General features: G+C 38.1%; 2 protein-coding genes across 2 annotated transcripts; one reads left to right on the top strand and one right to left on the bottom strand.

Annotated features, from left to right (window-relative positions):
- The first annotated feature begins 1,898 nt into the window (after positions 1-1,898).
- Positions 1,899-7,183, top strand: LOC122071543 (glucomannan 4-beta-mannosyltransferase 9-like). Its single transcript, XM_042635911.1, has 9 exons — positions 1,899-2,758; positions 2,842-2,940; positions 3,039-3,291; positions 4,294-4,404; positions 4,516-4,652; positions 5,448-5,561; positions 5,669-5,868; positions 5,969-6,169; positions 6,476-7,183. The coding sequence occupies exons 1-9, from the start codon at positions 2,429-2,431 to the stop codon at positions 6,636-6,638; spliced, it is 1,608 nt and encodes a 535-aa protein (XP_042491845.1). The 5' UTR covers positions 1,899-2,428; the 3' UTR covers positions 6,639-7,183.
- A 4,434-nt stretch (positions 7,184-11,617) lies between these two features.
- LOC122071542 (peroxiredoxin-2E, chloroplastic-like) lies at positions 11,618-12,715 on the bottom strand. The gene has a single exon (XM_042635910.1). The coding sequence runs from the start codon at positions 12,601-12,603 to the stop codon at positions 11,920-11,922; it is 684 nt and encodes a 227-aa protein (XP_042491844.1). The 5' UTR covers positions 12,604-12,715; the 3' UTR covers positions 11,618-11,919.
- Between the last annotated feature and the right edge of the window lie 758 nt (positions 12,716-13,473).

Genomic DNA, 13,473 nt, shown 5'->3' with positions numbered 1-13,473 from the left:
TGAGTGATTTAAACTGACTACGCATATATTAATCAATTTAATAGTTTACTTAAATGGTTTAATATCGTTTTAAACGGTTCGATTCAATTTAAATCGTTTAACTAAACGGTCTCAATTTTGAAACAAAAAACCAACCTATTGATTAAATGTTTTCACAGTGTTGGTGTAAACAACTCGATTTGGTTTTAATAAATGATTCTCGCTTGATTTTGACACCTTTAGTTGTAGTGCACGATATTGGGATTAGTGTCGGTTGATACATTTAACTCATCTGATCTCAGTTAGACAACTTAGACTTGATATAATAGACCAAGAGAAACTAATTTCATAACGATAATATGCAAATCACTTTTGCACACCCTTTCATATTTCAATGTTCATTCAAAAGAATGAAATGTCTAAAATGCCCCCTATTGAACAATGAACAACAAATTGTCGCATGGGTCCCCCGACCTTTCTCATCAATCACGATAACATCCTTAACCCTACTCTAATCTCCTATTCTTACCTGATTATTTACCATTCACATTAGATAATTAGGCATGTATCTTTATTGCCATTATTATCATTCAAAAACCATCACGTGGGATCCACCAATGCCCTTACATAGGTTTCTGCAGATGAAAGATCCGACCCGTTAACCACTAAGAAATCTCTTTGACCGTTTGACAAATACCAGAAAGAGACTAGACATAGAGAGAGAGAGGATAAGGTAGGTATTTATGTTAATACACAAAATGTACCTGCACCAAGGACTAAAGATGTAAATAAATAGTTAATTAAAAATTCATATTTGATTCGTATTTATATTCGTTTAGAGGAATCTGTATATGAAATTTTGATTTTTTAAAATTGTTCGAATCCGTTTAAAAGCTAATCTGATGTGGACACATATATTTTAATTTTCAGATTAAGTCTCGTTATAAAATATGATTAAATAATAATTTTATAAAAAATATTCTGTAATATTAAATACCCTTATCAATTCATGGTATAGTAAACAAGAAGTTAAAATAAAAAATGATTCACGATGGCATATATATATATATAACACTTTAAGATCAACCTTAGTGATCAGGAGGTGGATTCAGCCCTCCAATTTTACGTCTTCATGAATTTTTGGCTTTTCAAAATTTTGCCGTTTAACATAGACAGTGAGACTCTCTCCAAAGTTAAGATTCCACTCTTCAATCTCCACTAAGGATATAATGGATAATCGAAAATCTGTGTTTGATTGATGTACTTTTATAATTAGAGGATTACATATTCAAAAATCAATTAAACTATACAAATCTGTTTGAAAACTAATCGAATGCAGATATAGATTCATGTTTGATTTGAATTGATCTGGTTACATTCCTACCAACGACCCACTATTTGTTATCGTCCTCTTAATTGTAATTGGTAATTGGTAATCGATATTCAATTATATAGTAAAGCCTCTCAACTGCATTATTTAACTAGTTCGAGGATACTATAAATGCGGTGCAACTTTAGTCACCAAAGTGGTGAATCAAGAAGTAGTATCCTTCTTGTAATTTCCTTTTGTTATGTTCCTAAAATTTATTTAATGTTATCCATTTAAACTAAGGGTAAAAAAGGATTCTCAAAGAGAAAATTATTATTATTATTATTAACCTTATTATTATTATTATTATTATTATTATTATTATTATTATTATTATTATTATTATTATTATTATTATTAGAGGAGAGAACAAAAATAACAAAAATGTGAAAGAAAAATTGTACCCTGGCACCGTGGGGAAATTGTCCCCTAAAAAATGTTATAAAGAATGTAAAATGTCTCACCGGTATCTAACACCTGTCGCCGGATTCTATTTGTCATATATTTTTCAAGTGTTCGTTTTTCTTATATAAAGGCCACAATCCCCATACTAGAATACAAACTATACTCTAGACACAGAAGAGTGGAAGGGGAGGTGAGAGACGAATTGATAGAACCCACAAAACTAGAATCCCCATTTCCCTCTCCTTCGGATTTATATTTAATCCTTTGTTCTTCTCTTCTGTCTGTCCCATTGATTCCATTGAGTTCTCTCCTTTTCTAGATTATAGAAGGAGCTGGTTTTGATTTGCAGGGATTGAACTAAAGAGGGGAAAGGGAAAAGTCAAGCTCACCTTTTCTTTTCCACTCTTCTGTTCTTCTCACGTTTGTGTTTATCTCTTAATGGGGATTTGGGGTGTAAGAGAGTGAAATCTGAACTGGGTTCTTGTTCTTACATTGAACTAGTTTTGCTATCTAATGGGTTCGATCTGTAATGGTGTGGAAGGGAGTGACTGAAAGTCCAGCTCTGCCACATTGTCGTTAATCCAACTCTTTCTCCTCTGTTTTCTGCTTCTGGGTTCTCATCTGCTCCTGCTCTGTTCTTCCATAGCGACTTGAAAAGCTCAAATTTTTGAGAAAATGGAGCAAATTTCTTCGAGGGCTATTCTCCCTGAAGCATTTCAGGGTACGAGAGATGATATTACCCAGCAAATTGGATTCATTTGGGATCAGATCAAAGCTCCATTAATTGTTCCATTGCTGAGACTCGCGGTTTTTCTGTGTTTGGCCATGTCGGTGATGCTGTTCATTGAGAGGGTTTACATGAGCATTGTGATCGTTCTCGTAAAGCTATTTGGGAAAAAACCAGAGAAACGATACAAATGGGAACCGATTAAAGACGATGTGGAGATGGGTAATTCAGTTTATCCCATGGTTCTTGTCCAAATTCCAATGTTCAACGAAAGAGAGGTCTTTTTTCTCTTCATCTTCTCTTCTGTTTCCATAATTGATATCTCTGTATTCCAAGTTCCAATCTTTATGTTTTGTTGCAGGTTTACCAGCTCTCCATTGGAGCTGCTTGTGGTCTCTCATGGCCTTCAGATCGAATTATAATCCAAGTCCTCGACGATTCAACAGACTCAACAATCAAGGTCTTCAAATTAATCAAACCCATGAATTAGAATCAACATTAAAACAGAGAAATGGATTTGAGATCTGAGATTTTCTGGGTGGTGGTTAAAAATTGCAGGATTTGGTTCAACATGAATGCCAGAGATGGGCAAGCAAAGGAATTAATATCAAATATGAAGTGAGAGATAATAGAAATGGTTACAAAGCAGGTGCTCTCAAGGAAGGAATGAAGCGAAACTACGTTAAGAACTGCGATTACGTTGTTATATTCGATGCAGATTTCCAACCAGAGCCGGATTTCCTGTGGAGAACAGTTCCTTTTCTTGTCTTCAACCCAGAGATTGGTCTTGTTCAAGCTCGCTGGAACTTTGGTAAGATTAATTCCTAAACTTAATTAGTGGGACTTTAATTACTGCTTAATTGGGAAGTGTCGGTGCTGTGAGTGGTATCATTTGTTTTCTCACCCTTTCTCTTTCACTTTCCTGCTCATTGATGGGATAAAACACAAGAAATGATGGGACCCACACAAATCGTGAGGACCACGTATGCACGGATGGAGTTTTTCCCTCCACATCAAATCATTTTGTCTAGAGTTCCAGTGTGGAGGGAAGCTATGGGGAAATCATCCACGTTTTTTTCTTTTATTCTCAAGACAAAAGGGGAAAAAGATGTATTTTTTTTCAAAAATAAATCAATCATTTGATTGTACGAGTCAACATCTGACACCTATCTTTTCTATTTCCAAATATACGAGCAGCAGATGCTATCTCTCTTTTTTTTCCTACATTTGGTAGTCAAGAAAAGAAGAAAAAAAAATTTATTGTAAAATTATGATTTTTATCTAAATATGTGTGTTTGTATTATTTTTTTCCTACACTTCCTTGGAATATTGGAATATCTGTTTGTTAGTGTTTGTGTCGGGGTTTTCCTTCTAGAAGGGGGTAAACTTATTAAATTCTAGCCTTTTTGGGATTTAAATGACGTAAATGCCCCCCAAAGCTTCTTGATTAAAGCCAGGGATCCTTCTGCTTGAAGCATTCCAATCTTTGACCTAAGTTGACAATTACAATAGGGGCAGTTCTTGTAATAAGAAACGCCGAGGGTGTATTTTTCAATTAGCTGGCACATTGAGTACTAATTTTGCTGTGGCCCTTACTTCACTCCCTCGCTCACAGCAGGACAGGCTAGACAGCACACTACCGACACTTGTTGTTTTCGATGTCTCCATTTGTTTTCATGGAAAAAGGTGGAAAAATGAACTATTTTTTTTTTTAAAATAAAATGTTAAAAAATATGAGAAACTAAAAAAAAAAGTGCAAGCATGTGAGTGATGTGACAGTGTTTGATTGGTTAATGACTGCTTACGTGTGCAGTAAACTCGGACGAGTGTTTGATGACAAGAATGCAAGAAATGTCGTTGGATTACCATTTCAAGGTGGAGCAGGAGGTGGGCTCCTCCACCTATGCCTTCTTTGGTTTCAACGGTATTAACTGTGCTTCTATAACCCCTAAATGTTTTATTTTCAAATTTTCCTTTATTTTTTTAATTGAAAATGAAATTTAATTAATTAGAATTTAAAATATATATATGACAGGAACGGCAGGTGTGTGGAGGATCTCGGCTCTCAATGAGGCCGGCGGTTGGAAGGACCGGACCACGGTCGAGGACATGGATTTGGCGGTCCGAGCTAGTCTTAAGGGCTGGAAATTCTTGTACCTAGGTGATATTAAGGTAGGTAAATTATTGTATGTGTTATCATCATGTTTCTATTGTTAAGGAGATGAAGCTAAGAGTGTCAATGTTCTGCCCGAACCATGATTTTAGGTATCGGCCTTGGATCAACCATATATCTGTATAAGTATTGGCCAATATCGATACTAATACCAGGTCGATACCCAAAACATGGCCCAAACCTGTCGGACTTAATCAATCTGACAGGTTTAGACCAGACTGAACCAATTCTTATGGTTTTGGTTTCAAATTGGATTTTATGTAACCAGCAGATATACTGAAACCAAACCGAGCCGACCAAAACTGAAAATTGGAACAATCCCTATAAAAAAAAATTAGACCGGGACCAGTAGTAATCCGATATAAAACCCAAAGCCGTGACTAAAAACCTAAAAAAATCAGGATATTCTCATTAATTTCCACATGTGTAAATATAAACCCGAAACTGGACTGGACTGGACCGAACCGAACCTGATAGTAGCTTTATTACAAACAATTAATACAACCAATACAAAACTGGACCAAATCAGACCAAAACTGAAGACTTCCTTACCGGTTTGATTTCGGCTTGGTCTAGTAGCATACCGAAAGTGATTCAGCCCGGCCAAAACCAGACAAAATCGACCAATTAATACCCTTAATTGCCCTTATAATCATTCATTAATTTTTCATTTAGAAAAAAAAAATTATGTTTCATATTTTTCGAATCTGAATTTGTGAAAGACTACTGTTCACTCTGTTTCTTAATGACCCAGTAATGCTTAATTACTGATCTCATATCTCTTTTCCTGATAGGTGAAAAATGAATTGCCAAGTACTTTAAAAGCATACCGCTTTCAGCAGCATCGCTGGTCTTGTGGACCAGCTAATCTGTTTAAGAAAATGGTAATGGAGATCATAAGGAACAAGGTATGTTTCACTCTATATTCCTTTTCCTACCAAATGAAAAAATTTTGGTCTCTATATATATATATCCCCTTCTCTTGTTCATTATTGTTATGAATTGGAAACTGCAGAAAGTATCTATGTGGAAGAAAGTACATGTGCTCTACAGTTTCTTCTTTGTTCGCAAGATTGTAGCGCATATCGTCACTTGTGTTTTCTACTGTATTGTATTGCCAATGACCGTTTTGGTTCCTGAAGTTGAAGTTCCAAAGTGGGGAGCTGTTTATATCCCTTCCATCATTACCTTTCTTACTGCAGTTGGAACTCCAAGGTTTCTATTCCTGGGAATCTCTTCTTTCTTTCTTTGTTCCATCAGTAACAGAATTTTTTCTGTTGTTTTATTTACCTTCTTTTGTCATCTAATCCTGCAGATCACTCCACTTGATCTTATTTTGGATCCTTTTTGAGAATGTCATGGCGTTGCACCGGACCAAAGCGACGTTTATTGGTCTGCTAGAGGCAGGGAGAGTAAATGAATGGGTTGTCACAGAGAAATTGGGAGATGCTCTCAAGATAAAATCAGCAGCTCCTAAAGCAGCTAAGAAGCTTCCTCGATTCAAATTCGGAGATAGGTATATATTTTTTCCCTCGGACCTACCTTGTGTTCCCTCATATGCCTATTAGTCCCTCTACCCAATAGTTTGAACTTTTGGGATGGAAACTTTACACACTTTCAGTTGCCGAAATTTCCCACTAGAAAGGAAATGCATCTGAAATGAAGCCTCTACTCTTCATACTAAGTTCTAAATGTGAAGTAGCAGCAAGTTCCATATCAATACCTGCATACTCCACCCCTACCCCCCCCCCAAAAAAAAAAAAAAAAACCTGAGCCCTCTCTTTCTTATAACTTCTGACCTCCATTGTTCTTCCATGTGCAGACTTCATCTACTAGAGCTCGGATTCGGAGCCTTCCTCTTCTTCTGTGGCTGCTATGACATCACATTTGGGAAAAACCACTACTTCATATACCTTTTCTTCCAATCCATCACATTCTTCATCATGGGGTTTTCTTATGTAGGCACATTTGTCCCCAACTCATAGAACGATTGGGATTTCTCATGCCATGCCTCTCTCTCTTCTCCAACATCATCCGTATGGAATTTCTTGGCGGCATTTTTTTCACATTTGTTATTGTTTTAGCTCATAAGAAGAAAGGCGCAGTATTCTTTCATGCTTCAAAGCACTAGATATGTGTCCTGAAGAATTCTATTGTGAATACTAAAGAAGCAGCAGGAAGTTACAAAACATAAATGTTCTTATTATGTGAATGCATTATACAAAGGAAAGAAGAAAGTGGTAGCAGAAGCAGCATATATAAGGGGTTTGTTGACCCAAAGTAGATAGTGTAAAACATCTTTAAATGTTTATAATTGTGGGATTTTGTGTAGCTTCATTTTTTTGTTTTTCTTCCACTAAATTATGGTTTCTCTTGTATTGGATTTTGTTTGTGAGACAATAAGCTTGTGGCAGGGATGGCAAATTTGTAATTCAAATTTTTTTCTTTTAGCAATCTCTGGTGGGGTTACTTCTGTTTCTCCCATTGTACTTTTGTTGGAACCTGGATTTCAAATAGAATTGCATTTCTTCTATGTGCAAGCTTAGCAAGGATCCAAAACCCTAACAGTCAGGATTTTTTATTTTTTAAACCCAATTATGTGTATGGCCCCAGATCTAAGACCCCTTACCAAAGACTCTAATCACTAAACTCACTTGATTATATAATCAAGAAAGATAAATCTTCATGATACATGACCATCTGTGTCTAATGATTTGTTTGAGATTGGGAAAAATTAAATGACCTCACTCAACAATAAGTCCATCTCAAGCGTGGAATATATCTATTGTGGGGCCCACCATCAATAGAATGAAGTTGGGCTTCAGCAAAGTTGGATCGTGGGAAATGGTAAAAATATTGATTTTTGGCGTGATAGATAATCGGAGGATCAATCTATTATGGAGCACACGGGCCTTCCATCTTCGTTTTCTCTGACCACTCGGCTGGAGTCTCTAACTTCAAATATGATAGTTCTTGGTCACTTCTCACTGTCAATTCTATTATGATGCAATCCATTTTTGCTAGGATCAAGCAGATTCCACCATCTTCGGATGATAATCCAGACAGTGTGTTTGGCAAAGGAATGCAAATGAGCTTTTCTCAGGTAAATCTTCCTGGGATCTTATTCAAGACAAGTCTCCAAAAGTTAATTGGTTTGCCATTATATGGACTGAATTTCAAAATCACAGGATTTCGGTCTTTGGTTGTGTTGGCCCAGGTTTTCTTCTGTTTCAGACGCTTTAGCTTGGTAGAAATTTAAATTGAAGTCTTCCAATATCAGACAGATGCAAGTGGTGGGTTTCATTGGTCTCATATGCAGACTAATGAAAACTCCAGGCGCTATGAAGGTACTACTAAATCTGTTGTAGTGACTTTTTCATTGATCATGGAAGATGTTCATGTGGATGCTCTTTTATACGTCGTGTGGTTGAGGATATTCAATCTCTTCAGTCCTTTAGAGTTTCAGCTACTCCCCCAAATTCACCCAAGATTCTTGAGGTGTTTTGGAGTAAACCAAAGGAAGTCTTGTACAAATTAAATATTGATGGATGCTCGTTAGGGAAACATGGTCGCGCTGGAGAAGGTGGCATTTTTAGAAGTTCTACTGTGATACACCTGTGTGATGTTTTTCTAGATTTTAATGGAGTTGACCAAACATTTTGCCCAGTAGAAGGCTCTTGCCCTCAACTTGTAACTTGCTAGGATTACAGGATCTGATGAACTCTGGATAAAAACTGATGCTATGTCTATTGTTCTCGCCTCTAGATTTTCTAAAATTTCATGGATCTTCAGAGCTGGTTGGCTAGCATTTCAGCCCTTCTTGAGAAGTATCAATTGGAAGATTTCTCAGAATTTTTGTCAGACCAATGTGATTACAGATTCTCTTCCAAAGAAAGCAGTTTGCTCCAGCTGTCTTTTTTTATGGATCACCATCCAGATTTTGTTCATAACGATGTTATATGGGATGTATTTGTCAAATCTAGATTTCGTTTTGAGTAGTGTATTGTTGCTATTCTCTTTCGCGTTAAATAGGTTTTCTTGCTATCTGAGGAATCTATTTAATTGTATTGTACTTGTATCCCGTCTGGGTATACTCCTTTTTTCCTCATTCAAATAATTTCTCTGCTGATTTTTAGCCAAAAAAAATAATCCAAAGGCCTTCAAATTGCTTCAGTTTGCATTGTGGATCCGATGGAGCCGCTGGGCATTGTGAGGTTTCTATCTCCAATCTTGTACCAGAATTCACATTTCCATCAGGAATTGAGTCACTTTACAGAGTGGGGGTTTGATTTCCAAATAGAGGTGCAACTTCATCACTAGGATGGAATCTAATTTGATGGCCATATAATCATAATCACCAGTTTTTTTTTTTTAGTCACCAGTTTTAAAGTAATAGATAGCTCCCAGTTATTTGGGGTTATTTTTATTATTTTTACTGATTCACTATCATGCTATATCAAATTTGAGCTCAAATGGACTCCGCCACATGTCCAAATAAAGTGAAAGAAAATGGAGAATTGCAAATAAATGAAGGATTGCACATAAATAGGATGGTTGACATTACAAACAGTAGAGAAGATGATAGATTCATCAGACAGCAAGAGCAGAAAGATATGGGAAAGGAGAGTACTGCCAATAAAACTGGAAAGACTTGAGACAACGTAGAGACAGGAGGAAAGATGAAGGGAAGGACAAGTTAATTGGGCCCTCAAGTCCATATATCATAGCAAAAAATCCAATTTTTCACCCTTAGGTGGGGGTGTGGGGGGGAAAAGGGGAACTAAAAATAAGAAAGAAGTCAAATACAATAAACAACTGAAAAAATAAAAACATATGCATACAATTCAAAATATAAATATAACGCAGAATATGTATTGATTCTCAAAGGCATACATCTTTCTTCTGGGGCCCCCTGGGTGCTCTATGATTTGGGTTCCTTATAGCTTGAAACATGTCCCATAATAAAGAGTAATCAGGACCAACTGGTAGATGAAGTTCATCAAACTTGAACAGATGATCCCCACAAAGTGCCTTTTTAAGTATGTACTTGATTTGAACTTAACAGAAGTTTCAATTGACCTCCACTAAGTTGCAGCAAATAATACATAAATAAGAACAGGTTCAAAACTATCTGTGATCATGCTTATTTCAATTTTCTGTGCAAATCTTCCAGGTAATAAAGGAAGAAAGAACACATTTTGTTGTCAGTCCTAATCCTCCAACAGAATAGATAAATTGGTTCTAATCCTCCAAAGAAAGGACAACAGAATTAATGGAGCCAAAAAACCAAGGGGTCCCAGAGCCCAGGGCCCAATGTGTTCTGTTCCCAAAGAAACAGATTCAATAGTATATAATTATGTGTTCTCATAAGCACATGAAGTCCAAGCTGTTAAACCTTGGACCAAACTAGTGTCATTCAGCTATTCAGGTATCTCTAGAACTAAGATACGAGTGGCAGAACAGAACCATAACTCTTTTGGGGATTGTATTTGGATTATAGTTGTCACGGTGTCTAGGTGATCCTAGCATTGGAGGAGGGAAAAAATCAACGAGATACCAAAGCTTCAAGGCATCGCCTAGGTGGCCAAGGCGACCTTCCAGCAAAGGGAAACCTGAACACCTAGGCAACTCCTAGACAACTATGCTATGGATACATCAAACCGTTTTGATCCCCTTCTGGAGACACAAAGCCTTTGGTCAAAAAGAATACAGGCAGATTTGGAAGGATGAACAACTAGGAGTTTTGGTCATCATCCATCCCTGGCCTATGATGATGATGATGATGATGAGACGAGTCAGAGTGAGCTGCAGAACGAGAGCATGAAGGGTACAAAACACTGGATCTGTAATCAATGTAGAGGAGCAATTGTGATAAGTTGATTTAAGAGGCTAAGCCGGGGGCAGATGGTAACAAGATGACCACATCTATAGAGCTTCAAGTGACCTTCATGAATGGGGCTTCCAATAGCACTCCAACATCCCAAGTGAGAGGGAGCTAAAGTAAAGAAACGAAGGGTCAGGGGACACCTAAATCACCACCTGCAAAAGAAAGAAGGGAGGAGACAAAGACATAAATAGGGAGAGAAGAAAAGTGAGCAGTGCCAATACAATTCTGTGCCCTTTAGAAATCTCTCCTCTGGCTATCAAGAAAGATTTGACAAGGAGGCCAACAAGAGTGTGATCATCAGAAGTTTTTCCTAAAGTGAAGACGTAGGAAGGTTGAGAAGACAAGGAAAGGGAAGGAAGTGGAAGTGGTGTCAAGGAGAAAATCTTGAAAAGCCAATGAACCTAGATAAGGATTGTAAAGAAACACAAAGGTATGTAACCGGAACGAGTGTTGAAGAATGAAGACGAAGCAGAAAATGCTCCAAGGGTGAGTAAAATGGTTGGCCTTTAGGGGGGAGGCGTGAGAAATTTTCAAAAAGCATCTTCAATGAAAAAGAAATTAGTGATAAGTAAGAGTTCTTTTCTCTTGTTTGTCCTTGCTCAGATCCATGTAGGCGACCCCATTAAGTTGGGATAAGGCTTTGTTGTTGTGGTTGTTGTTGCTGTTGTTTAAGCTCTCCCATGTATGGTGTGGACTTTCTGTATGTCTCTAATTTTCTCTATCAGGAAAGGAAAACTCGATAATTTGTAATTCCTCAAAGACACCTTAAAGTGGAAAATTCAATATAGAGCACTGAATTTACATTCTGAATTTTAACCATGTTGAGATGATTCAAATAACACTGGAGAAAATTGTTTCATCGGAGGTCACAAGTACCTAGAACTCCTGAAATACTCTTAACAAAGGATAGCTAAAAATCAACCAATTAAACAATCAGAACACTGACACTAGCCCCAAAACCAGCATCGAAATTCCAAAAATTCCTAAATTATTATCTTCTCAATGACAGCCCACAAACAAAATTGTCAAGAGCCCTTGTCAAAATGCAGTGCAGTGATAAAATGCTTCCACAACCAATTTGACTCAAGTCAAGCTCATTACCAACATAGTAATAAATTCGATTCCAGTTTCATTTTTCTGGGTATACAGCATTATAAAGAAAGCTCACATTATCAAGACATATCCTGAATTGAATTTAGATAACACAGGCATAACGTAAACAAAAAGAAAGCCAGACATTGAAGAGAATGGCATTAGAACTCAGTTCAAGGACCAGTTAAATTTGAATATCAGAGAATACCCGAAGTACAGAACATAAAGGGGTGGGGGAGATGAGGAAAAAGGAAAAAAACTACTAAAAGAACCCAACCTGACGAAAATCAGAGAGCCTTAAGCATATCTTCAGCGCTGCTCACCGTGAAAGCACCGCCCTCCTCCAAATTCAAAACCTTAATAACCCCATCTTCCGCAAGAATAGCATACCTCCTCGAACGTACTCCCAACCCAATGGGCTTATCACTCAAGTCAAGCTCAACCCCAATAGCCTTCGTGAAATCTCCATTCCCATCTGAGAGCAACAAGACCTCATCCTCAATCTTCAAATTCTCCTTCCAAGCCTTCATCACAAAGGCGTCATTCACCGAGATGCAAGCGATGGTATCGACCCCCTTAGCCTTCAATTCACTGGATTTCTCAACGAACCCAGGAAGGTGTTTCTGAGAACAAGTCGGAGTGAAAGCTCCGGGAACTGCGAACAAGATGGCTTTCTTGCCCTTGGTGAGGTCTGAGATGGTAACGGTTTGGAGTTCTCCGGCAGGGTCGAAGTAGGAGAGGGTGGATTCAGGGAGTTTGTCGCCTACAGAAATGGTGGCAGTGATGGGGGTTTTGGTGGCGGAAGTGGTAGCGCACCTGAGAGGTGGGTGGCGGAGCCTGAGGCGGAGAGGGGCAGCGAAGAAGAAATTTGAAGAGAGGGTTTTTGGTGCGAGACGGGCTGTGGCTGAGAGAGAAGTGGCTGCGGGGGAGGATATCAGTCTCACCATGGTTAGAGAAGCTGAGAGCGCCATTGCTTCAGTTGAGGGAAGAGGGAGTATGGTGCAGTGGTGTTGTGTTATAAGGTGGCACAAAACAACATAAGGTTGTTGGTATGGTTGGGATTGAAGCGGCGGAGACGAGGAGCGAGTGGATTACACGATCCACAACTTCCACCTGGAAAATGCTATGAATTAAAAAAAAAAATGGTTATATTTGTTCATAGACATGGGCTCAAGTAGGGGTGTCAATTCGTGGCTCAACCCGATTAAATCGATCATATAGACCGACCCAATTCAGAACATTTATTAAACATGTCGGGCTTGAACCCAGCCCGTTTATAAATGATCGGTCTCGATTTTGCTACTTGGACTATTCGGCGCCCAACCGAGACCGACCAAATAACACCCAACCAAGATCAACCTATTGTGCACCGGTCTGACCCGACCCTTTAATGATTGTAGAATACCTATTTTACCCCCCAAATTAAAGAATAAAAACTAAAAAGTAAAGACATGTTCACATTTTAAATAATTGTTATATTTGGTATCATTTATTGATTTATTGTCATTTTTTTGGGCTTGTATGAGTGGGCAGGAATATAAGAGGCCAGTTTAAAAACTGGTTAAAGCCCATTTAACATTAAACATGTCCGTAGCCCGGTTAAGACCGGACTAAAGCCGATTAAGGTAGCCCGATTATAGTCCGAGGCCGACCGATCGAATATAAAGCGTACCATGCCCTCAATAACTAAGCCTGATTAGTTAAATGGGCTAACACGGTGCAGCCTTTGAAAGTCTTTAAGCCCGATTAAGCCCGACCACAACCGAACAGGCTCGACCGGTTGACACCCCTAGGGTCAAGTAGGGGTGTCAATCCATCGATCTAACCTATCAAGCCTAATC

This window comes from Macadamia integrifolia, unplaced genomic scaffold (assembly GCF_013358625.1).
Source record: "Macadamia integrifolia cultivar HAES 741 unplaced genomic scaffold, SCU_Mint_v3 scaffold_260A, whole genome shotgun sequence".
NCBI classification, from domain to species: domain Eukaryota; kingdom Viridiplantae; phylum Streptophyta; class Magnoliopsida; order Proteales; family Proteaceae; genus Macadamia; species Macadamia integrifolia.
Note: the sequence above shows the minus strand (reverse complement) of the source record. Positions and strands in the feature narration are given on the sequence as shown.